Source organism: Dermacentor andersoni, chromosome 3 (genome assembly GCF_023375885.2).
Source record: "Dermacentor andersoni chromosome 3, qqDerAnde1_hic_scaffold, whole genome shotgun sequence".
Lineage (NCBI taxonomy): Eukaryota > Metazoa > Arthropoda > Arachnida > Ixodida > Ixodidae > Dermacentor > Dermacentor andersoni.
The window spans coordinates 125,874,442-125,900,506 of NC_092816.1; the positions used below are offsets into that span (position 1 = coordinate 125,874,442).

The 26,065-nt window shown below is 45.7% G+C and overlaps 1 protein-coding gene across 1 annotated transcript in view; it reads left to right on the plus strand.

Moving 5' to 3' along the window:
- Positions 1–26,065, plus strand: part of LOC126537952 (uncharacterized) — a 163,814-nt gene that overhangs the window by 51,891 nt on the left and 85,858 nt on the right. Inside the window, exons 7-11 of the mRNA XM_055073772.2 lie at positions 4,607–4,766; positions 5,348–5,446; positions 15,185–15,463; positions 18,246–18,443; positions 24,757–24,989. Coding sequence (XP_054929747.2) covers positions 4,607–4,766; positions 5,348–5,446; positions 15,185–15,463; positions 18,246–18,443; positions 24,757–24,989 — 969 coding nt within the window. The remainder of the gene's footprint in view (positions 1–4,606; positions 4,767–5,347; positions 5,447–15,184; positions 15,464–18,245; positions 18,444–24,756; positions 24,990–26,065) is intronic.

Genomic DNA, 26,065 nt, shown 5'->3' on the forward strand with positions numbered 1-26,065 from the left:
ACGACAAAGAAGTTGGTCGGTGCCCTTGGCACGAGCAAGTGTAAGCCTGGCTGCCTGGCTCCAGCGTAAATAGCGTGTAAATAGCATCTGTCGTCTGTGTCTTTCCACACGTAACATTTCTGGTGGAGGTCAGCGATCCCCGTCCTCACCACGGAACTCCGAAGTGGTTGGCACACCGAGCTTGTCACCATGCCTACCGGTGACAAGCCCGCCTCTGCAACGGCTTCGGCTTGTCCGGCTGCTCCAATCGTCACGGTTGCCCCACACCGTGACCCAGGGGTGTTCTTTGGCCTGGAGGGACAGGATGTCGACGACTGGATCAAGCTGTATGAACGCGCCAGTGCTAATAACAAGTGGGACCCAACGATTATGCTCGCCAATGTCATCTTTTATCTCGGCGGCAGCCCACGCGTGGGGCACCAAACGCATCATGATGAAATAACCAGTTGGGACAGCTTGAAACAAAAGCTACGGGAACTGTTCGGTGACCCCATTGGGCGCAAGGCCGCCGCGAGAAAGGCTTTTGCGTGTCGTGCTCAATAATCTACAGAGCCATACGTTTCCTACATCCTCGACGTCTTAGCTCTATGCCGTAAAGCTGACGATAATATGTCCGAAGCAGATAAAGTGGCACATGTGCTAAAAGGCATCGCCGACGACGCTTTCAATTTGCTTGTTTTCGACAACGTCTCGACCATCGATGCCATTATAAAAGAATGCCGTCGCCTTGAACAGGCTAAGAGCCACCGTATCTCACACCACATTGCGCGACTACCCAACACTGCTGCTACATCGACATGTGAGGGTCGACCGCGTCAGACCACCACCTGTGACGACGTCACCCGTATTGTTCGCCGCGAACTCGAGGCCGCCTGTTCGCCAGCCTTCTCCACGACGCCTCCCGATCCGCCAGCAACCCCCATTGCGATGATTCAGGCTGTCCTCAGACAGGAATTTGAAAACATGGGTCTGAACACCGTGTGTTCCACGTCTCGACCCAGCGTTCCCCAGTTATCTAGCGGCCCTCCTCGTCCCCGGCAGTCCTTTTCTGCCACATCTCACCGCAACACGTCCGAATGGCCTACCCCTGATGACAGGCCGATCTGCTTCCACTGCTGTCGCATCGGCCACGTCGCCCGTCACTGCCGAAACCGATGGCCACCACCTCCTCGGACTTACGCCGCCACTTATTCCCGCACCTTTGGACCTTCAGTACCCTGTGCCACCCGCCATGAACTCACTACCGCTGATGCCCCTGCTCCGAACCTTCGCTACAGCCGCTCGCCCTCACCTCGACGCCACCAGTCTCGTTCGCCCCAACCCCGCCGCTTCTCTTCGCTGCCTATCGCCTCCCGGACCAAGCCAGAAAACTAGGCACTGCAGCTTCTGGAGGTGAAGCTGTGTTGTGGCCCGGACAACATTCCAAACACATGTTTAAAACGGTATGCAAAATGGACTTCAAAGTACTTGCACGTTCTGTTGACAAGGTCATTGTGCGACGAACAAGTACCGAGTGACTGGAGGACAGCCAGAGTGAAGCCACTACATAAAACAGGAAAAAAGCACTGCATTCAAAACTACCGTCCAATTTCTTTAGCATCTACGTTATGTAAACTTTTGGAACACATAATCCATAATGATATCTCAGAATTCTCGGAACATTATAATATATTAACAAAGCATCAACACGGATTCAGAAAAGGCTACTCTACAATTACCCAATTAGTTTCAACGGTACACGACTTTGCGAAAGCAATTAACAATGGGAAAGAAATAGATGCTATTTTCATGGACTTTGGAAAGGCTTTCGACAGGGTCTCTCACAAAAAACTACTTTACAAATTCAGCAAGATACTGAAAAACTCCAGACTAATTAATTGGCTCTCAGCATACCATGATGGCAGAGAACAATTTGTTGTTTTTAATAATCATTCTCCTGAACGACTTCCGGTAGGCTCTGGTGTTCCCCAGGGCTCGGTCTTTGGACCTCTCTTCTTCCTTTTATTCATTAATAATATGCTGCATGGATTTCCAGTTATGGTTAAGCTTTATGCTGATGACTGTGTATTGCACTCAGAGATAGACAATATTTCTGGCCAGGAGTTGCTGAACGATGCTTTTCAACAAATTGTCGACTGGTGTGATGCCTGGAAAATGTCAATTAATTTTGAGAAAACAGTTTTTATGCCCATTTCACATAAGAAGCATAAACTAACGTTTCCGTACGGTATTAATAGCATAATTATTTCCGAAGTAACACATTATAAGTATCTCGGACTCTGGATCACAAATGACCTCACTTGGGCTAAGCACCTTGGATATGTAGTAGCTAATGCTAACCGCAAGCTTTATTTTTTAAGGAGGGCTTTGAAACTTTCTAATCCCACTGGATGCCTACTCGCATATAAAGCTGTAATTCTGCCGATACTAGAATATGAATGTGTAATTTGGGACCCTTTTACTAAAACTGGCACTAACAAGATAGAAATGGTGCAAAGAAAAGCATCTCGTTTCATTTATAACAGCTTTGGACGCACTTCAGTGACAGACCTCTTTACAAAAGCAAACCTGCCACCATTAATGCAAAGAAATCGCGTATCACGACTAAAATTCCTTTTGTACCTTTTTAACGGTCATTATAAGACAGATCTCACGGGAATAATTACTTTCTCTTCTGGTTATGCAAGTAGGCAGCGGCATAGCCGAACAATAACCCCATTTAGTACACGTAATATTTCTTTTAAGTATTGCTTCTTTCCCTGAATAGTGGTTGAATGGAATCATCTAACCAATGACCAAGTTTTAAAATCATCACTTTCGGCGTTTGTTTCAAGTATTGCATAACAACTTGTTATATTGCTGTGCCACTGCTATGTTCAAGCTCTGTTAACCTGATTTGTATTGTTTTCGTTGCCTATGCTATAGTGTTCTTCACATGTGTATTGTTTCCCACCGTGCTGAAATCCCCAATGGAGATTGCAGTATTCATAAATAAATAAATAAATAAATAAATAAATAAATAAATAAATAAAAATAAATAATGACAGGAGTAGCTATCCCAGCTCTACGGTACGTTTCTGTGTTTGCTACTGGAGGGTTGTGCCGTGTTGAGAAGTATGCAATGGTAAGATCCCATATCAGTTCAACGACTGTTTCACATACTGCTACATCGACGACCAAATATGGTGCAGCCGCACACATCGTAGTAAAATTCACCGAAGTATTGTTGTAATTCGCGGCAGCTCTTCTTTTTCAGTCGTTCAAATGGTGAAACTCCCTTGCTGCTCCACAAGTGATTGGTGCTCTTCATCATCCAAAAAAGAAATGCCGTGGATGTATGCTTTAAAATTATATTTTGAACTCTTTAGAAACGCACGCTGCGTTAGCCCAGTAGCTTTGGCGTTGCGCTACTGTCCTAGATGTGGCGAGTTCAAATTAGGCCGTGGCAGCTGTATTTTGATAGGAATGAAGTGCGAAAACCCTCATGTGCTTAGATTCAGGCGCAAGTTAAACAGCCCCAAGTGCCCAACATTTTTCCGGATCCCTCTACAGCGTGCATTATAGTCATAGTGTAGCTTTGGCGCCTAAATGTTCAATGTTTAATTTCCACCAAGGATATATAATGATTTCCTAGAGAAACAAAATGTTCTCAGGGACCTTGAGCACGCAGATGCCGTTATTTACCTGTCACAACGTGGGCCTCGTGCAAGCATATAAAAGCAGACGTTATTTAGGTATAACAATAAAGAGGTCAAAAGAGTATAAAGACAAGGCTCTTCGCAGCTTCGATGAATGCCACTTCTATGGTTATGTCATTTGATTCGTGACAAAAAGTCGGTGTTGCGCACTGACACGAGTACTTGTTTACTTGTTTCGGGTGGCCGCTTTTCAGCGTCTAAAAAATGTTATCGCTCAGCGCGGAACGTGCCCGCATGTATCAAAATTTGCCCAATGTTATCGATGGTTCTTTTTGCTGTCTCTTGCCAGATAAGCTTCCGTAACCTGACTGAATGTGCGACGCGAATTGCGTAGAACTTTGTGTAGATTACTCTGGAACCTTCGATGACATATGTACACAAACCGAGGTGCTAGACCGGCAGATGACATTTCGACAATCGCCGTCCACGTTCACCGCTATCGCTGTGCTTTGAGCGTAACTTGCTTTCATGGGCACAAGATCGCCCAATAAAAAGTTAGTTTCGTCATTCACAGTTTTGCCGCTGTATTATTTACCGTCACTACTACGTGACAATACAATGCTTCTGTAACAGCTTGCAAAATAAACGGCAGCAAAGCCGCGTCCCCCGTTCCTCGCCCGGGGTCCCGTTTCATACAATGACCTCACGCACGCAGGGCCGAGTCCCTCTAGTTTGTTTGCGAGAAAGCAATAGCAGCAATCACAATCGCTCGTTGACCGTGCGTCCGACTTGGCGGAACCGATCTGCAGAGGTTTTGCAAGGACAGCGGCAATCGGAAGGCGGCAGACATTACACAATCACATAATAAAATTGGCATCATGGGAACTACTACTTTAGGTAATTCTGCTGTGATATGGGAGTGCAGCGTGGAACTGTTAACACCATGAAGATCCCCTTTTCTCTCGCAGCTGACTTACAGCGAAAGAGACTCTGAGTGGCAGGCTTCAGTCAGGAATATTCCGGAACAGGCGAAGTTGGGTAATTACGTCCGAATTCTCAGCTTGTACGGCTTGGTCCAAAATGAAACGGCGAGACTGGCTTCCCTCATCAGCCAACACGAATCAAAACGTGAGACATCTTTCATTTGTAAAGCACTTCTGACATTAGACTAAAGCAATTTATTAAAATCTGGTTGAGCTCAAGCTGTTTTTCTAAATCGTGACCAACCATGGAGTGCATGTATTCGCAATGAAATTTGTACGCTAAAGTGCTTTCTAAGAATATGCGCTGAATAAACGTGATTTCCATTTTAATATTAGCCGGTGCTGTTGGTCGAATTAAAGACATTGTTACAAAGAAAATCCTGTTTGTGAGTTACGAGCCAGAAGCTATTTCTTTCCTCGGGAGAGTTACATCTGCCCAATGATTTCCTATAAAACGCCGTCGGTATTTTGAGCAACATCTTTGAACACCTCGTTCGAAGAAGTTGAAATAAGGTAGCGAGTGGCGACATATTCCTTTCGGAAGCGATTCCGCATGCATTGCTACAATTACGTTTTCCCTATTATTTTTTCGGCAAAGATGGAGATTTCGCTCCAATCACCTTTTTATACCGCACGATTCAAGAAAAAATAATTAACAATTCGCCAATACAAAGCTTTTAAACTATGAATTTATTTTTTCACATGTTCCGCTCTTGCTCATTTCAGTTGACAACATTGTCCTGCATGAAAATGTGCCGCAAGCCCAGACCTTGGTAGGAAGTATTCGTTCTATGGGGATGAAGACACGACCGTACGTCAAGGGAGGTGTGTACATATATATATATATATATATATATATATATATATATATATATATATATATTTATTTATTTATTTATTTATCATTGGGCGACGCACGTCACATGAGACAGACTGTAAAAATATGCAAATGCTACGTAGCAGCAAAGGACGAAGCTAATTTTGTTTGCTGTCGCTCAGATTGCTCTTTTCCAATACACGTAATTACAAAATTGGAATTGTTCATTCAACTCGTCAAATATTATATTTAGATGAGAGGCATCAATCAGAATATTGTAGAGGAATAATAAAAACTCGTAAATTTCTTTTTTCGATACGTACAACATAAAAGTGTTTTTTCAAGCATGCAAGTGGCCCGCGAATACACGCAATATTATCGCGCGACTGGCTGCCAGAGACGCTTTGCGTGCATTCGTGGGCTTCTTGTATTCCGTCTATACGCGGACATGAGTGCAGTGTTCTACGAAAGAAGATGGCGTCAGAGCGGCAAACACGAGGACACGCGGAGCGAGCAAAGAGCAAAATATGCGGGTCCAACACCATGTGCGAATGGATGTAAGCAAAGCTTTCTTTGTTGTTTGCATTGATCGAGAATAATTAGCCGTAATGTTGGTAACGAGTATCGAATTTCTTCAGCGTTTAGTGCTGTACGAGTGTGGTGAATTGAAGGTAAACATCACCTTGCGTGCACCACGCATTTTGGTCAGCTTTGAGCACATACCACACAGGGAGGCGCGTTCGCTTGAGCCATTGCTGTGGGTCATTGTTCATAATCACTGACAGGGTTGGGCATCGCGTCGTGGCAGAGGTGTTGAGCTTTATCGGAATATGGGACTGTGCGTAATTCAATTAGGTATTAAAATTGCATGCATGCATCGCATACTGAGTTCAGAGCGACTCATCTTCAGGGCTTGCGTCTTCTCGATGCTGAGTGCAAGCTTTGGACCCAGTTTTCTGGCGCGTCTTTGCGTGCTCCTTGTGCATACGTGGCCATCCCGCTGTTCAGACGAAAGCTCCAAGCGCTCTCTTGAGGCTTGCTTCATTCAGACTCCGGGTATGAAACGGAGTCCTCTCCTCTGACCTTCCTTACCATCTGGACATCGATCGCAGGCGCTGTTCCACCGACGACTACCTTTCGGATTCGAAGCAGCGCGCGTAGTGTTTCTTCGGCTGTGCCTTGCTACTTGCTCTTGTTTTCTTGGGTTGGGGGGGGGGGGGGGTCGCTTTCAGTCGTGTCTTACATTGTCTTTCCACGATGAAATGGCTTCCGCCACACGCCGCAAGCTTGGTGACTCATTCATGTCATTGCCTTGGCTCTCGGTTCCACGCTTGTGGCACACTATAGCGTTCGGTATTGGGCACATATCCGCACGATGCCCGGTTTAGTTGCTAATCTTGCACACTTGGCTCGTTGGTTTCTAGGTTTAGCACAGGGATTCGCGATCCAATGAAATAAAAACAATATTGGCGGAACACCACCAGTGACAAGGATAATGGCTGTTTTGAATAAACCGGGCATTCTCACACGCTCGATCACCAGCCCTGGTTAAGTACCAGGAGGATGGCCATAAGTTCCTCCGGCGTGATATTGGGGGGTATCATGATCCTGTGCATAATATTGTCCCCCCATCGAAGCGCCACCGCTGCTTATGCCAAGTAGCGCCAACCTTTGACGTTCGCCGCTGTTGCCTGATATGATGCTCAAACCACTTCCGCTTCCTAGGTTTTCGTTTCCGGTGATACCACTTCCGAGATTTCCCGCTCCTGAATTTAACTTGTTGCACGCTCGCATCTCTGTTCAGGAGTGATGTCGCCTGCGCTTAAAGCTAGAAGCTTATACTGCGTAAGATCTGCTTGAAGCCAAAAGATGGAGGGAGGGAGGAGTGAGGGAGGCGCTAGGAAAAGGAGGGTAGTTTGGCGGTACTTGGTGGATGGAAAGGGGTATGGAGAGGCTTTAGTGAATATCTCAAATGGAATTCTCTGGGTGCGCCAGATACACGTTAAATGGATGTGTTCTACCCAAATGTTGAGGTGGGCGATTGTGCTCCCCTGTTCGGGCACGTGGTAGAGCGACGTCGAAACAATGTTGGAGCCACGACATATGTTCGGTACAAAATACGTGCAGTTGCATGCTATTCGCAGACGTCGAACACGGCCATAGACAGCTCCGGCTCGAGTAAGTTACCACAGCAAAACCATTGAACGGCTTCCTCAAAATTTTAATGCTGTCCCTCAGTAGGGGCGGAAGGGGCAGCCTTGTTCGACGATGCCTGCTCTTCTTCTGGCTATTCAGAGACGAAATAACGCTCGGCGTATTGGTGTTAGTGTCACGTTCCGCCGCTTTTTCTCTTTTTTTCTGCTGCGCCTGTTGATTCTGTCGTCGTGAGAGGACCGCCTGCCAGCCATCTTCCAGCCATGCGTCGTCATTTAGGCCGCCTTTGCAGCCGGCAAGAATGCCCTGCCGCTTATTCACTCACTTACTCAGTTCGTTATTCACTCAGTCACTCACTCCCTCACTCAACAGAATGCCACGGGCTGCGATCCAGTTTTCGGTGCTAGGCTGATGACGGTGTGGCTATCTTGTGTGCACACGCTACCCCTACCGTTGCTGCAGCAGTGTACGCCTTGCTTTGTAAACGTATTCACTGTATATAGATTCCCACAGTCCGTTCGTCGGTGGACGTGCGAGGTCAGCTCGCTACAACACAGGGAACTAGATCTTAACACAGGACGGAATGTTGCTGATACAACAATGACAGAACAAGCGACCACTAAGAACAAGGCCCATCACCGCTCAGTTTCTTGCATCCTTGTTATCCCGAGGTATTCAACTGCACAAGCGGCGTGGACGTCGATGAGTGGCTGGCTATGTGTGTGCGCTTGAGCAACAATAAAAAGTGCCAACCGACGATATAGCTTGCGAATGTAATATTCTATTTGGTGGACACTGTGGCACTCTGGGTCTAGACGTATCACGAAGATTTCATAGGTTGGAACGTTTGTGAGCAGAAATTACGCGATCTATTTTGGAAACGAATCTGACGACAGCTAGCGGCTAAGAATGAACTCGTGATTCGTGCCTAGACGTCCACAGAGCTGTACATCTATGTTCACGACGTGTTGGCTATGTGCCACAAGGTCGGCAAAGACACGCCTGAAGGGGGCAAAGTCTGACACGTATTCAAAGGAACAGCCGATGGTGCTTTCAATCTGCTACTGCGTAACGAATGTTCTACGGTGGAGTCGGCCTGCGCACAATGTCGTCGTTTTAAGCACGTAAAAGTCAGTGCATTACTGACTGCTTCGACGGACTTTCCGATACGGCTCCCCCATCCTCATGCGAAGGTGCCTCCACACGACGTGAAACGCCGGCTCCAGAAAACGTCACGAATATCGTCTCGTCGAGAACTCAAACCCATTACATCCGTTGCCCATATGACAGTATGGTTCCCTGGGAGGACGAGAATTTGGGCATTTTAACCGCCTTTCATAACGGTAGCGCTGCTCGTAACCCGGTTTCCCCAATCGTAGCTGCTGCCTGCACCAAACACAACCTTCACGTCACGTTCTAGAAATCTACCCGAATAGCGCACGCCAGATGATTGGTTCTATTTCACATGCCCCAGGATTGGACGCATCGCCCACCATTGCCGCAGCCGCTGGCATACGTCATACTTACACATGCTTTACACTCAGTGGCGCCTGGAACGTGCGCTATATTCTCCCTCGTTCCGTCTTGACGCCCCAACTTCTGAGCGGCGTCCCACTGAAAACCAGACCAGCCGCCTCACCAGCGCCCCACCGCCGTCAGTTCCACACACCCGAAACTCGCCGCTCTCTGTCTCCCCTCGGCTGCATCACGGAAAAGTAGCCAGTAAAGACCGAAGAGGCCACGCTTTATTTACGACCTGGCTTGAAAATCCTCTGATTTCCCTTCATAGACAATGCCATCTTCTTGAAGTTCTGGTTGATTGCGTTGCAGTTACTGCTGTTGTGGATACCCGCGCACAATTCTTTGTAATGAGCTCGAACCCGGGCCGCTGACGCCTTGGCTTCACCTACGTTCAGAGTAGCCGACGGGAGTACACCTGCCGTGCTTGGAATGGGCACTGCACACAACACGATTTCTGCTCACCATACGTCTCATTTTCTTCTTGTGCTAGTACACGGCCCCTTGACCTCACCCTTGGAATGGACTTGCTCTCCACACATGCTGCCCTGATCAACTTCTCCCTGGGAGTTATCTGCCTAGAAATTGCTTCGTGCTCCGACAACGTTCGACAATCTCATTCCCCTGAACACCCTGCGTGTTGGTTTTCGCCGTGGTTGCCTTCAGCCTAACTATTCGAAATGTCCAATTTAGCACTGCCAAATCTGCATACCCGGCCATGTTTAGACGTTGCAGGAGTGCGACCAGACTGTCATAAAATTCGCGTTGTTACTCAGTTTACTACGCCATGGTAGGGGAAGCGCGTTCGCAGTTTTTTCGGCCTATGCTCGTACATCCGTCGTTTTACAAGACGTTCCTGGAAGTAGCCCGCCCACTGACTGACCTACTCAAGAAGAATGTAATTTTCAATTTGGGTCGTCAAGAAGCGGACAACTTCACATCGCTCGTTGCCATCCTAATGAAGCCACCTGTTCTAGCACATGTTTAACCATCAGCCAGCCCGAACATGCGTACTGATGCCAGTGGCCACTGTGTGGTCACCGTTCTCGCAAAACAGCAGCACGGCATACACCACGTGGTCGCCTATGAAAACCGCCTTCTGTTGCTGTCGTAACAAAATTACTCGATCACCTAGCTGTTGTCTTAAGCATCAAAAAATAAGATCGTACCTGTATGGCAGGGACTTCTCAGTAATTCCAGACCGCCATGCAGTTTGCTGGCTTTCCTGAGCCCAGTGGTCACCTTAGCCGTTGGGCACTACGCTTGCAAGAATACAGATTTTCTGTGTTCTACGAATTTTGACGTCGACACCAAGACGCCGACGGCTTACCGCGTTACGTAGTCGATCCCCCTGATACACTGGAAGATGAGCCTGAATCCTTTGACCTCTCCATTACAGACTTCGCGCACATAGCTCCCGAACAGCGCCATGACTCATCGTTGTGGCGTATTACAGATGGTCTCAGCTCTCCACACCCGGACCCATTCTTGCGGATGTTTGTCATTCACAACCACACCTTACACTGCTACAACGCCCGCCCATACGACGCTTAGCTCTTGTTTGTTGTTCCCGCGCATCTTTGCTCTGCTGCTGTGGGCCAGCTTAAAGATGCGCCGACCACGGTACGGCTAGGTATATCACGCGCATATGATCACATTCATAGGCGCCTGTTTTGGCCTGGTCTGTTACGTTCTGTGCAACAGTACGTTGCAGCTTGCGACTGCTGGCAGCCTTGAGCCCCTTAACATCCTTGATTTACCACATTTCCGAGTAACACTCAATCTCCGAGGGCCTTTCCCCATGTGCAAATAGATTGCTTGTAGTCGTTACCGACTACGCAGCGCGGTACGCTATGACACGAGCACTTCCCGCCAGCTGTTCTGCTAGTGTAGCCCATTTCATTATTTACGACGCCTTCCTGCGCCACGATGCGCCTTGTTCGTTACCGGCCGCTGCTTCGGCTCTTAAAATTGTCGACAACATTCTTCGTTCCTCCTCGATCATCCCAAGATCACCATTGTGCACCATCCACAGACAAATGGCCTTACCGAACTCCCCTATACTTGCTGTGTACGTGTCTGATGACCACCGTGACAAGGGGATCAAGCTGGCTTTTGTGATCTTCGCCTACAAATATTCCCGTCATGCCAAAAATGGCTACTTGCATTTTTACCCACCATTACCCTGCACCCTATGCTAAATCGTAAAGCAGGCGCATCCAGTGCCTACGCTTATGAGGCTCTTTCCCATGTTCGCATTTCCACCAGTTTGACCGTGATCGTTTATCAGTTTCAGAGATTAATCAAAATGTGTTTAGGATCGCCGACAAGGGGAGGTGAGTTCCCTCCAGGGTGTGGCTGCCTTCACGTCGCGTTAGCCTACGCGGTGATCTTCTATTACTTTATGTTGGCTATTAGGACGTCATACGCAAATCACGAATATGACCTTTCAGGTCGCTCTAATAAATCCTACACCAACATCTGCAACAATGACCAGTCACACAGTCTGTGCGACTCCTTAAACCGTAGTACTCCTCACGCGAACACTAATTGCACCAGGGCGGTGCTTCTGCCAGCGAATGGAAATTTCATTGGCGGCCACCTGTAGCTTGTGCTTAGATGATGACGATGACGATGGTGTGGTTGTTTGTTGTGTACGCGCTAGCCTTACCGCTGCTGCAGCGTCATGCGCTTTGCCTTGTAATTATATCCTTTGTATACAGACTCTTCCCGTACCAATATTAACAGTCAACAGACTCCTAAATTGCTGTTAGCTGCACGGTGTGATAGTTCTGGCATTAGTTTGCATAACGTAAATGGAGCATGCTGTATGCACACCGTTTGCTCACCATGTGAAACCGAATTGCACTTGTGAACCCGCCATAATGAACTTTTATGCAGGCAAGCGAACTTATTTGCTCGTCACCGCTGTAGCCCTTCATAAATTGGTAGGCTACGGTAAATGTGTAGCAAGACGTGAGATTGGGAATCCAATTTAGGTTTTGTCACTACCTTCGTCATTTTACCACAGGGCTGCAAACCGCTCATACTTGGAACGGACTGGTTCAAAGAATATTGCGCCGTGAGCTGCGAAATATCACAGTTCTGGCATAAATGTACATAACGGTAATAAGAGCACGCAATATGCGCACTGGCTGCCCACCATTTGAGACCGAATTACATTTACCAAGCCGAAATGCGAAAGGCCTATGCAGGACAGATATTTCACGCTTACCTAAATCACTAGGTTGTCAGCGATATAACGGACAGCGCTGTGCGCGAAGCTCGATCCCCGACCTTTCCTTCGGCCAAACTGGGTTGCACACGCCGCCAGTGACGAGTACTATTCTTTACTTGAACCAGAATAGCGCGGTTTTCACGGGGACAAGCAGGGAGAAAATCAATTCGCCTCTTGTAAAGAGGGAGTTGTCTACGCCATTCCCTTGTCATGTGGCGGGCTTTATGTCGGTCTATCGGGGAGATTTCTTAATGAACGCCTGAAGGAGTACAACAACAATGTGCATAATACAGTAAAAGGGAACCTGGGCATCCACTGTAGAGACTGCGACACCAGGGCCTGCCACCCTGACTTCGCTAGAACACAAATTTTAAGTACACATAGTAACCAACTAACCCGTGAAATCATCGAAGCAGTGCACATCGCCTGGTCAAAAGACGCATGCGTCAGTAGCCCCTTCTTATCCATTACGTCCAAAGAACTAGCATTTTTAGCGGGGGGCTATGATGATTACAGTTATCTCCCCTGTTCAGTGCAACGTGTATGATTGATTGTGAATAAATGTCTGTTTTTTGTTTTGTCTGGTTGTTTGAGCTGTTATATATCCTTCGTTCCAAGCAATAAACTTCAGTTCCAAGTCAGCGCTCGTCCGTGTCGTTTCTCCCTGCTAGTCCCCGTGAAAACCGTGCGGTTCTGTTTCAAATATGTCTTACCAACTCGCCCGAACGTCTGTTTTACCGAGTTCTATTCTTTACGGAGCACCTGCTACCTACCAAGCAAATGGCAGCTGTCTGAAGCAGTGGCGGTGTCGTTACACTGAGGTTAGATTTAAACGGGGTTATATCTTTAGGGCTTCTGAATGGTTGCCTAAAGAAAAAAAAATTGCGGCTGAAGCATTCTCAAGATGACGAAGGCGAAAGCACGTGCACTAGAGAGGCATTCGTTAAATTACATGCCTTGTTACTTCCATGCGAATGCGAATGCGAATTTCATGCGAATGCGTTGTTACTTGCAATAATTAACTTGTTTCCTCCCGCCAAAGGTCGCAGCATTGACTGCCTTGTTTTCAGTGTGTCCTAATCGGTATCCCTTAATTAACTTCGCCGTAACACCGAAGCTTGTGGGTTCGAGTGCCTTAATTTTCACTGTGCCCTAAATGTTGGTTCTACTCCCACAAAACAAGTCTAATGCCTTAATTACCTATCTTACCTGACCCTTATTTGCCCATGTATTAATTAACCGCTACTGTGGTTCGACTCGTATCAATTTCGCTGCCGTTCAATTTAGATGCACAACACCGGGCGGCCAAATTTTTATAAGGCTGCACCTCATTAAAGGCCTGTACTGCAGCGGGACACCTCCTTCGCCCTATTCCAAGTTGATTCGATGGTTGGTGTCGAACCGTGCAACTTCGACGCAGCGCGATGCGCTACCCTTTCGCGCGCTGACAACACATGAACCCAGGAAGGCGGGAAAATGGTTTCGTTACAAACATAAAAAGATGCCTAAGTACACAGCCGCTGGGAAATTCCTAGAATGCCCAAACAATATTAAGGCACATTTTCAACCAATAACCGATAGTAAAGCCCACGCCCTGATCCTAGCTTTGGTGAAACTCGAGAAAGTACAAAAATTATTATTGAGTTTTAATTATATTCCAACTACCAGGGCGTGCTTTGTTTGCTTTAACTTATATCAATTTGTGTCACACTCCTTGTTTCCACAAGTTGACGCCGGTTTGCTTTTTTCTCGGCCTGTGAACGTTTTCATAATGTGTGTGTCCCGCTTTAGCAGAATGAGACATATACCTTACACTGATACTCGATATAAAGGCAACGCAGCGTAATAAAAGCAGCATGAGCTTAAGCACTGAAGCGCCACTACCTCGTTCTTTAAGTTAAATTATGGGGTTTTACGTGCCAAAACCACTTTCTGATTATGAGGCACGTTGATCAAGTTGATGGGATGGAGGGATCGGATCGCAAGTTGATCGGATGGTTGGGTTCGAACCGAAGCGGCCCCGCTGACAACCCGTGGACCCAGGAAGGCGGGAAGGAGGTTTAGTTACAAACATACAAAGATGCCTAGGTAGACAGCCGCCGGAAAATTTATTGAATGCCCAAACAATGCTAAGGCACGATTTCAACCAATAACCGATAGTAAAGCTCACGCCCTGATCCTAGCTTTGGTGAAGCTCGAGCCCAGACCTTCAGCCAAACTGGGGTACACACGCCACCTGTGGCGAGTGCTATTCCTTTGTTAGCCGCCGCTACATGCTGAGCCAACGGCGGCGTGCTTTATGCATGCGGCCACGGCTCGGCTGATAGAGTTTAGGTTTAGCGGGGTTATATCTTTACGGGTTTCGTCATCCAGTGCTTGTACGCCAACTTCTTGTATGCCAACCTTAGTCACTGGGTCTTGCAATGACAATACTGTACCGATGTAAAAACGAGTGATAATGTGCACGCTTGATACGCACCCACGTGCTAAAATAAGACGCTTAATCACTATAAAAAACAAAAAACGGAGGCCACAGCTTGGAAGAAAGTACAGAAATTATTATTCAGATTAAACTATATTTCAACTACCAGGGCGTGCTCTTTTGCTTTAACTTAGTTGCATTTGTGTCCCACTAATTGTTTCCACAAGCTGACGCCGGTTTGCTTTTTTCTCGGGCTGCGAACGTTTTCACATTGTGCGTGTCCCTTTGAAGCAGAATCAAACATATACCTTCAACTGCTTCTCGATGTTCAGGCAACGTAGCTTAATAACAGCAGCATCAGCTTAAGCAGTGAAGCGTAACTACCTCGTCTTTTTATATTTGCATGGCCATCAGAGGAATGGTCCACGGCTATTTCCAAGTACACCAATAACACCTACAATGGTGACGACCTCATAGTGTATAAGACGGACACACTCAACATTGTCGCTGCACTCTTCAAGTCTGTGAAACGGCAGGGGATTAGCTACCTCATCGCTTGGAGCGTCTACAGGCAGCTGCTGCCGTTCACAAGTCGGAGGTTTGTAGCGAAACCGGACGAACCAAGTCAAGCCTGCTATTATTTCGTCAGAAAGGTGATGAAGCTGGCAATTGCGGCTCCGTATCTGCTCTCCGGTACGTCGGCCCACATTAAAATTTCTACTATACTATTTGTCACTTTGTTGTTATCGCCTAATCGTTAGATTAAAAAGCCAGCAGGAGACGCTTAAAAACAAAAGCCCTCCATTCAGAAAGCATTCAAGAGGTATGTGCTACCAAAGTGAATTGGTAGACATGTTTTGCGCACACCCGCCGTGGTTGCTCAGTGGCTATGGTGTTGGGCTGCTGAGCACGAGGTCGCGGGATCGAATCCCGGCCACGGCGGCCGCATTTCGATGGGGGCGAAATGCGAAAACACCCGTGTGCTTAGATTTAGGTGCACGTTAAAGAACCCCAGGTGGTCAAAATTTCCGGAGTCCTCCACTACGGCGTGCCTCATAATCAGAAAGTGGTTTTGGCACGTAAAACCCCAAATATTATTATTATTGTTATGTTTTGCGCATATCTCAACGCGGTAGCGTAAGGACAAGGAGGGATATAACTTATCTTTATTGGAAAGCACCACCTTAGTGTGATAATTTTGATTACCACCCACGTTCCATGACATAGCCATAGTGAAGGCCCCAAAAATAAACATGTAGTTAGCGAGAGATATCAATCATATCGGGCAAATTTTTCGGAAAAGAAGTCTCTTTCAAAGATATTCACCTGTCACCGTTTCTATAATTAAAAAGTACGCTTTGGCAGCTTATATGAGACGGCTATTTTGACGTCCCGATTGTGTTGGTACGCGGGGAGCCCCTGTTTAATTTGCCAATTGCCTTTACCTTCGTGTTATTTTCTGTGCGCATACATATATTTTTTAAATTCCTGAAGCAGTAGAGTCGTTTTGTCTCAGATGTTAGAGGCATGTATTTTGACAAAATGTTCGCACAATTTTGGCTGCAGAACCTCGAGATTTGCCAGTGTCTGAAGAATATCAGCCCTACAGAGCAGGTGAACGACTGTTACCTTAAACGTTGCAGTTACTGGTTTTTCACTTATGTAACGATGATTTATCCCAGTGAAGGCCACCGTATTATAGTTACTGACACGAGGTAAGTAACGCACTGGAACAAGTATTGCTAAGTATTTAGTGACGTAAGACCAATCACTACAAAGCCATTTAAAATAATAATTTCTGCCAACTTCGATGCTTAAACATCTGATTTGCTAGTAATACTCAGTACTTGTATATGATGCAATGTTTCACATGCTAGACAACAAACGAGACATATGTACACGAGCATGGGCATATATTATCTGAATATGTCATTACAATACGTCAGTATAGCAGCACGCGACAGAGCGAGGTTACAGCACTGCGAGGCGGTGCAAGAGCCGCGTATCCCTTTCTTCAGCCGCCGTTTCAGGGACACAACCCTTAGCACCGGTTAGCACTCGTCAGTGTCAAGATACATGCTGGTACGGTTATATTGCTCCACCCAATTATTAATGCGTCCCTTCGGCATATCTGCAAATGACTGCCAACTCATCATCACACAAGAACTTCGACGCCATAGCAAATAATAACAACAAATAGTAATAAGTCCGCTGCAGCATGAAAGTCTTTCCATACAATCTTCAATTCAAGCACTCCTATCTCGCATCAGCAGCCTGCATCATATGCTTGCAAATTTCGTAATTTCATTCTATCAGGTATTTTTTAAAATTTCTTACTGTTTCCTTTCCTCTAGAGCCCATTCATTTCTTTTAACCATGAGCATACTATTTTACGTTCCATTGCCCATTCAGTTGCCCATAGGTAATTTTTAGGCTTCTTTTTACAATCCGTCTTCTAGTCTAATACTGTACTGCGGATGGAATGGTTGTGCAATGATCGTTTCAAGGATAGCGGTAAGCTCTCGATCATGCAAATGTAATGCGTACTGTATGTTCTCCAATCTTTTGCATTCTTCGGCTGATTTCCATTTCGTGATCCCCATCCACTGCAATCGATTGACCCAGATAAGCACATATTCTGAAACCAAATTCTCGTTCTGTTACCAGCATAGGTCGGCAAACTCACTAATGAGTCAACTTAGTCAAACTCAGACTCACCTGACCCGTGAGTCTGGCGGAGTCCATCTGAATAGACGTTTGGTGAATCCGAGTTCCACTGAGTAGAGCTAAATAGAATTTCGGTTTGTTTGAGTCTCAGTGAGCCTGTATGAGTATAATTTCGGTGTTTCTGAGTGTGAGAGACCTTTGCTAATGAGAATTTTAGTGAGCTATAGGTAAGCCTGAGCTTCGAGATTTTTTGTGCTTTCTTCTTCTTGCCTTGTTAGAAGAAGGGCAGAAATATTATTCAGGGGATCACAAAGCACGCATTCTTTTCCCATTAAAGTGATTTGCAAAAAAAAAAAAACGGTTAATAGCCTGCCAACACATATTTCCGGTAATAGGTTAATGAGATGACTTGAACCAGCTCGCTATGTCATTGTATGTTACTGTCAGTGATTTCGCTTGTAAAAATAGAACACCTCTCTCAAACACGTGACCAGTGGCTGTTGTTTCTGGTACATGATATTTATGATATTTACCACGAGAACCCGAAACGTGGGCTAGCTAAATTCCAATTTATAGCCAGTTTTACTCTTTAAAAATAACATCCCTATTATCCCCCCCCGCCCCGAACTTCACAAATATCAAAGCTAAATACGAAAGAGCCTATGAATATTTCATCGGCATCTGCCCGAGCCTCTGCTCTCTCGGCTTTCGAAGTTCAACTCTTGATTGATCAATGTTTTTTAGATAATCTCACTTGCACTGAGCTAAGTCGAAGCGTGCTGTTTTTATGTTCATTTATGGCAACCAGTGACCAACCAAAAGACGCTGAATGAGACAGCATCAATGGTTGACAATATTCGAAGAGCCTACCGGACAGCCTTCGAGACATCAAGCTGGGTCACAGGTGATGTACGAAAAGTGGCCATCCAGAAACTCGCAAACATGAAGTACTACGTGGGAAGTCCTGGACAGCGGTTAGACCCCGCCGTCATTGAGAAGTATTACGGTGAGCAGGTCCCTGAAAATAATTATCCAGCACAGCGCGTGACAGAACATCGCAAATATATGTCGCCTTATTCTATTAAGGTATTGTTTGTTAAGCAGTGCTGAAGTAAGGTGACGCAATGGCTTCTGGTTAGAAAACAGTCACGGTAGCGTGGTAGCTTAAAGGGGTCCTGACCCACCCTCGGGCTTGGTCTAAAGACAGAGCTTGCGGATAGGGTAAGCTGCTGTGACCATCTAAGTCAAATTTTTTAGACGTGCGTGACGCATGGAGCTGGCATGCGAAGTGCGAAATGGCCTTTTTCTCAAGCAGTCTCTTCTCTCAAAAGAAGCTCTCTTCTCTTTTCCGGTGATACATTTCGCCAATTCTCTATGCGGCTGGTACTGGCCAATGCCTGACCTAAATCAAGAAGGGTGTTCGGAGCAGTGCGCTTCTTCCTACTGTCACAGTGTGCATTTATTGAAGTAGTTTAATAAGCAGACTGAAGTAAACGAAAATCCGCCTTCGAATTTCGACCAAATTAAGTACCTTGATATCACGTACGTGTGATATCATGTCTACGCTAGAAGCCATATGTTGTTCCCATGAAACCATGCTAAACGAAATGAAATCTATTCGTTCTAAGCTGTCAAAATACGAAAAAACCTTCGACGACGTCGTTTCAAGGTTTACAAAAATAAAGAGCGGCTGTACCGCTACGGTCTCGCTTGAAAACCAGGTTGAGGACCTTCAGACGCTCGCCAAGCGAAACTCCAGTACAATTGAAACTTTAGCCGACAGAAGTGACAATTACGAGGACCGCGCGCGCCGGTCAAACCTTCTATTTTTTGGCTGCGATAATGAGGCCAAGGAAACGTGGGCACAATCCGAAGAATTAGTGCCAAAACTCCGTAACGAAACACTCCAGGTATCCCTTGAGTCAAGGAGCGTGGAGCGGGCTCACAGAATAGGCCGGTTCCAACCAAACAAAAAGCGTCCAATCCTCGTGCGTTTCGCACACTACAAAGACAACTAAATCGTTCTTTGAAATAAAAAGAAGCTGAAAGATAGCATTGGGTAGGACATTGGGTAGGAAACACGCGCCTTGCGGAAAAACGCCTTTTCGAGTTCGGCAAGTCTCAGCACAAAAGTTGAAAGCTCCGTGATGACAAAATATTGATTGAAAAAGCCACTTACAACTTTAATAACCGTGCGCAAAAAGTAGTCCCTCGACCTCCGATAGCCGCAAGTTCACAAATCTCCTGAAGGAAACTCAATCTGTAAACCATCACTAACATACACTAATATTCGGAGCCTTTTGCCTAAACGCGACGATCATCGTTTCCTCATTGATACCACTGAACAGACCTAATAGTACTAACAGAAACATGACTGTAGTCTTCAATTTCCGATCCAGAACTCTTGTCTTGCTTCCCACATCACTATATCTTCCGACTTCACCGCGTGACCAAACAAGGTGGCGGTGTTCTGAAAGCAGCTCACCAACGACTTTAGTGCAGTCCTCTCAACAGCCGTTCCCCCCGCTGTAGCCACTATTTTTAAAGTTCAATCATTCTTCTCTTCGCATAATTACTTGTGCATGTTACCGCCCCCCTGACGCTCATCCTTCGTCCATAACAGAATTTCACAGCGCCCTAAATCTACTTCCCATATATAATCCCAGTGTTCGCAAGCTAATACTCGGCGACTTCCATTTCCCTGCGACAACTTGCTCTGACCTCGCCCTAAGATCAAAATGTATCGTAGAAAGTAATTTCGTCGACACGTGTTTTAACTTTTGGCTTGTCACAACTTGTTTCTGCGCCAACTCGAGAATTCAATAATTCCTCGAACATACTGGACGTTATCCTAACTTCGCAAGTGGATAGCACATCACCACTTACACATTTACCTGGGATAAGTGATTATGCAATAATTCGCACAACAGTCCATCCCAAGTTATCCCATCAGAAAAAAAAAAAAGAAAATATCACGCTCTACGATAGATAACACTGCGATGCCATCAGTGAACAACTAACAACATTCTGCGATTGGTTTCTCATAGACTTTTCACGGCGCTTTGCTGAGTCCTTCTTGGTCCTTCTTTAAAAACAAAATGGAAGAGTTGGTTGCGAAGCGCATTCCCACCATTACTATTCTACAAAATCGTCGTCCCCATGGTTCAACGCTTCACTCAAGCGCCTCAGTAACAAAAACAACATATTATTCCGGTCAGCGAAACAGTCAAACAACCCATTCGCAAAATATTGTGCTGCAGATAAAACGTTCGCAGCGCTAGTTAAAAAAACTAAACGCGTTTTCTTTTGAACAACATTGCCAGATACGTTATGAAATAATCCAGAGCGATTCTGCAAGACCATTAACCTTAGTAATCCTAAATTCTTGTCGTTAACGGATGAACATATCCCTTTGTGGCAGAAGGTGATGTCACCCAAATATTGAACAACTTTTTTTGCTCCGTATTCACCAGTGAACCTGAAAACGAATTACCCGACACCCCATTCTTCAACCACGACATCATGCCATCATTAGCGTTTCAACCTAATGGAATTTTGAAAGTTATTGAGTCATTGTGACTAACTTCTTCATCTGGCATTGATGGAATCAATTCAAAAATACTGAAAAACACAAAACATATCCCAAGCACCATTTTAGCGAACATTTGCTTCAATCTCCTTTATCTGGAGTGGTGCCGCTGGACAAGAAGATGGGCAGAATTATCCCAGTTGCAAAAAAGGGACTTCAAATTACAATCCCAACTACCGTCCAATTTCTTTACTTTGTGCTTGTTCAAAAGTTTTGGAGCATACCATCGATTCACACGGAGTAAAATTCCCTAGTAGCTAACCAATTCTTCCATTCTAACCAACACGGCATCCAGAAAGGGCTATCTTGAGACACACAGCTTGCACTATTCTTGAATAACATTAGCTCTCGCATATATCTACTAACACACCAGTAGATGCCCTCTTTTTAGATGTCGAAAAAGCATTAGAGAAACTTCCACACAAACGCTTGTTTTTAAAACTATCGTGTCTAAATTTAAGCTACCCGATTTTTGATTGGATGTGGGACTTCTTGACTAACCGCAAGCAGTTTTTTTACGCTAACAACGCTTCTTACCGTGTGCAGCCCCTGCGTTCTGGCGTAGCACAGGGCACTCAACTTGGTCCTTTACTTTCTTTGATCTACATTAATTACCTTCCTACTTTAATGTCCCTCCTCTTCAGTCTAACGTCCGGCTATTCGCCGATGATTGCGATCTTTACCACCCTGTAATGCCTCCGATTCTTCCATTGCTCAGTTAGATCTTAACTGAATTCAAGCATGGTGCGAAAAATGGTTGATTAGCTTGAATATTAAAAAAAAACGTCCTATTTTCATTTCATGGCAGACAGTCATACCAAACTTTTAAGTAAACTATTTCTGAATCAGAAATTCTCCCTGTAAGCACTTATAAATACCTGGGCATAAAATTCTGATCTTTCTTGGTCCTCGCAGATATTACATGTTACTAACGACGCTAACCGTGCACTTGGCTACTTATGATGGAATTTAAAACTTCCTCCTCCTTTAGTAAAGATCCTAGCATACTTAACACTAGTTCGGCCTAAGCTGGAATACGCGTGTGCGATGTGGGACCCCTTTCAATCTAACGATACACATAGACTCGAAGCTGTCCAAAATCCTGCGATTAGGTTTGTTTATTCGAATTATTCATATTACGCCAGCGTATCTGCCTTAAATACCACACCAATATTAAAACGTTAGCCTGCCGACTCAATATTTCTCTCCTTTGCCCTTTTTATAATTTCTATCGCGCATCACCTTCCTCATCTGCTATCGCTCCCGCCGACCAGTCTTAATACCGCACAAGCCATGGAAAGGCAGTTTATCGATCAGTTGCACGTCCTTCGGCCCACATGCACTCATATTTTTGTACACGCAGCCAAAGACTGGTATAACCTGCCCACTGACTCCATCCACCACTCCGACCCCAACAAATTCAAGGAATTGATCGATCACCTTATCTACTGATGTAACAGCCCCCTTATGTAATACCCTTCAGCGGGAGATTTGAGGTATAATAAACAACTAAATAAATAAATAAATAAGCCGACTGTTGACTGCTCTGCTAGGCCGTGGTTGCCCCATAGAAACTAAACTTCAGACAGGCTACTGATTGGTATGCAACTGTGGGGTCTCGCTAGCTTCGATTAGGTTTCAACAATCAACAAGCCTTGAGCCACGCCAGACAGGAGTGTTTGAGCGCGAACGCATACTCAAGCCCTGTCGTGCACTAAGCAAATCCTGCGCATACGCACTACAGTTGCAAGTAGTTGCGCTCTGCAATGTAACGTAGACACTGCGGCCGCCGCGGGTTACACGAGGAGTCCGCTCGGTGACCGCACTGAGGCTCGCTGAGAACATCTCTGTTGGTCCTTCTCGGCGCCAAATTCGGAATTAGCCAAGTCTACGCGAACAACCTGCATCAAATTTCAAACTGCGCGCCATGGTGACGTTCAGTAAGCGGAGCCTTGTGGCTTCGCCCAGCGTCTCCTAAACATCACAAGGCCTGTGCACTTCAATCAATGACGTCATGCTCCCTTGCCCGACTACAATAGAATCTAATGGCGATTCTCCTTTGTAAGCCGCGGTGATTTAGACGTTACTGCTTTCGTCAAGCCGTGCTTGATAGTGGAAATCTCAGTCCAGGTAGCACGACGTCACAAAGCAGAGTGCACGCGCCTTCTTCCCAGGAGGCGCTGGCTCGTCCCGCTGCGCCTCAGGTTTCGCACTGCAATGCCCTGAAGAACAAGTGGGAGCACCACGAAGGGGATCGTAGGCGATAACCCCGCTTCGTCTCAATGCATGAAAGTACATTTTGGTAAAGTATTTCTCATGTGTAACATTTCAGCTTTAAATGCATTTCTCTAATTCGATAAACAGTGGTTCAGGGCCCTTTAAATGAAGTTGCATGCTTCGAGAATAAATACCTTACGCAGGATCAATACCAGTGCCCTTTCGAGTGATAACAATGTTTTTTTTGGATGACTACGTTTTGGTTGTACTGTTTCCGGTAACCAGGATACGCATAGTTTTCTCATTGAGTCACGCAGTATGGTAGTAAAAATGATACAGGCTTTATGTTCACACCATCATATCTTGGCATATGAAGAAAATGTAAGAAATGAGGATATTTCTTCGAAGTAACTGCACAAAATTTCAACGCGTAAGCACTGCATAGTTGGTTTTGAAGCCTAGAGCAATTTTAAGCTTAATTTGTTGAGCCAGAACATGGATACTTTTAGAATTTTATTTGAATTCGTTCCGATAGTACATGCGAAGCTGTACCTTGTGGGCTTATTCGGAAAGCTGTAGTATAACTGCAGTTAGGCCGATTACTCAGTACACAGCAAATACATACTTTAGAAAGGAAGCATCCTGCCATCAGTGCTGACTGGTAACTGAAGTCTTACTAAGAGCATCACTTAGGACACTCGCAGGAACAGCACAGCTAAACAAAGTGAAATTTCGAAAAAGATAGGCGCAACTTCCGCGTTCCAATGGCACCTGCACGGCGACACGCAACATCCTTCAGATCAAAATGATAGAAGAAGAAAAAGAAAGGCGATATATATTCAGACATAAACGTCGCTGGGGGTCGTTTGCAGGACTTGGGCGTGTTGCGGAGGCCGCATAGCGTAATAGAACGCATGCGAAATTTGCAGTTGTACACATAATCACGTAGTGCAACACGTGCTTGCTGTATTTCGATTCATTGTTGGGAAATTTGCGATTTACTCTTAGGACATACCACGGGGACAGGTAATGACCTCGGGCGGTTTGTTCCATTCCTGGTTAAGCGCTTTGCCGCTGAGCCAATTCTAGGTGTAGTGGAGATCCTACTCGCCCGTCATGACGACATGTCGCTTCACTGCTACGTTCAACCCGCCGTGGTTGCTCAGTGGCTATGGGGTTGGGCTGCTCAGCACGAAGTCGCGGGATCGAATCTCGGCCACGGCGGCCGCATTTCGGTGGAGGCGAAATACGAAAACGCCCGTGCAGTTAGATTTAGGTGCAAGTTAAAGAGCCCCAGGTGGTCCAAATTTCCGGAGTCCTCCACTACAGCGTGCCTCATAATCAGGAAGTGGTTTTGGCACGTTAAACCCCATTATTTAATTTAACTGCTACGTTCATTACAACGACAACCAAAGTTCACAAAGGTTTTAATGGGCGTCCATGATTTGCGTATAAATTCGTTAACAGGTAGTATGTGACCAATTCAGCCTGCACTGTCTTCATCACATGTTAGATTCAGTGCCGGACGTGACTACGGACAAATTTTTCGATGCATGGAGGAAGGCACTGTCGGCTTCTTCTCATCAGACTTGGGCTGACCAGAAGACCTGGATCTTCGACGAAGCTGAAGTGGACGCCTACTATGCTACTAATTTAAATATTGTGGTTATTACAACCGCAATTCTCCAGCTCCCCTTCTTTTATACCGGAGCTCCTCCTGCTATCAACTATGGCGGCATTGGCATGGTAAGTACATGTAATTTTAAATACTATTTTACATATTAGGGTGGTTTCAGAAAGCTAAAATAGGGATTAGTGCACGTAATTCATTATTCATGCTGTCCTGCTAGTACGCACGTTGTAAACAAAGTTCCAGGCGTCCAAAAAGCATTTACGGGCATTTCCTTCTGTCGCCGTCCCAGGCAAGTCGCCGTTAATGAGTTGTTTTAACAGGCTCCACAGATGATACTGCAGCGTTGCTAAGAAGATCCGTGCAGTTTGGTTCCAAATGTGTCACGGAATTTCATTTACGTTGTAAGCACTGTATATGCTGTATAGTTTACTACACCTTTTGTTGAAAAATTCTGTACTCTTGTTACTATTCCTGCGCTTTTGCAATGCTACTGAAAACTTCCGGCATGGGAAAGCCGTCTCTCTGCGTTTTCTTTACTTAGATGATTAACTTCACAAGCCCCGGAGTGACTGTCCAACACCAAAAAGAGCGAGTACTATGAAAGCAGTGAACAGTGCATTCCTTTCTGCCACCTACATGGGAGCACACGGCCTACAGTTGTCGCGACAATTGTAGATGCGGTTACACAAACAAATAGTGAATCTTGTCATTCTATGAAATACTTCAGCGTCGTGGAAAATGTCCCGAGTGGAATTTAGGGTATATTCGCCTGCATCACAATAAAAACGCCTGCCTCCGCTTTAAGCTATATTGCGAAAGTGGCAACCTCAAATACGCAGTGGTTGGAGCAGCACGGTTCGGACGATTGTGATTCGCTATAATTTCTTCCGTATAACCATTGGGATCACGCTACGTTTACTATATGGTTAAATGATGTTATTTTAGTATGCTCTCTGGACAAATAATATTTTTCTTGCAAATAAGCGGCCAGTATATTTCTTCATGGGGGCTTACTATTTGTCTATGAAAAAATAAGTAAGCACATTTGATTGCGGCATGACACTCGCGTACACTTTGGGACTTCTGCTGGCATAGGATGCTTTGCTCTGCCATAAATGCGGGCATATTTTAGTCGAAGGATCATTAGAATGTTGGAATCCCTGATAATATATATTGGTACAAGCGCCCA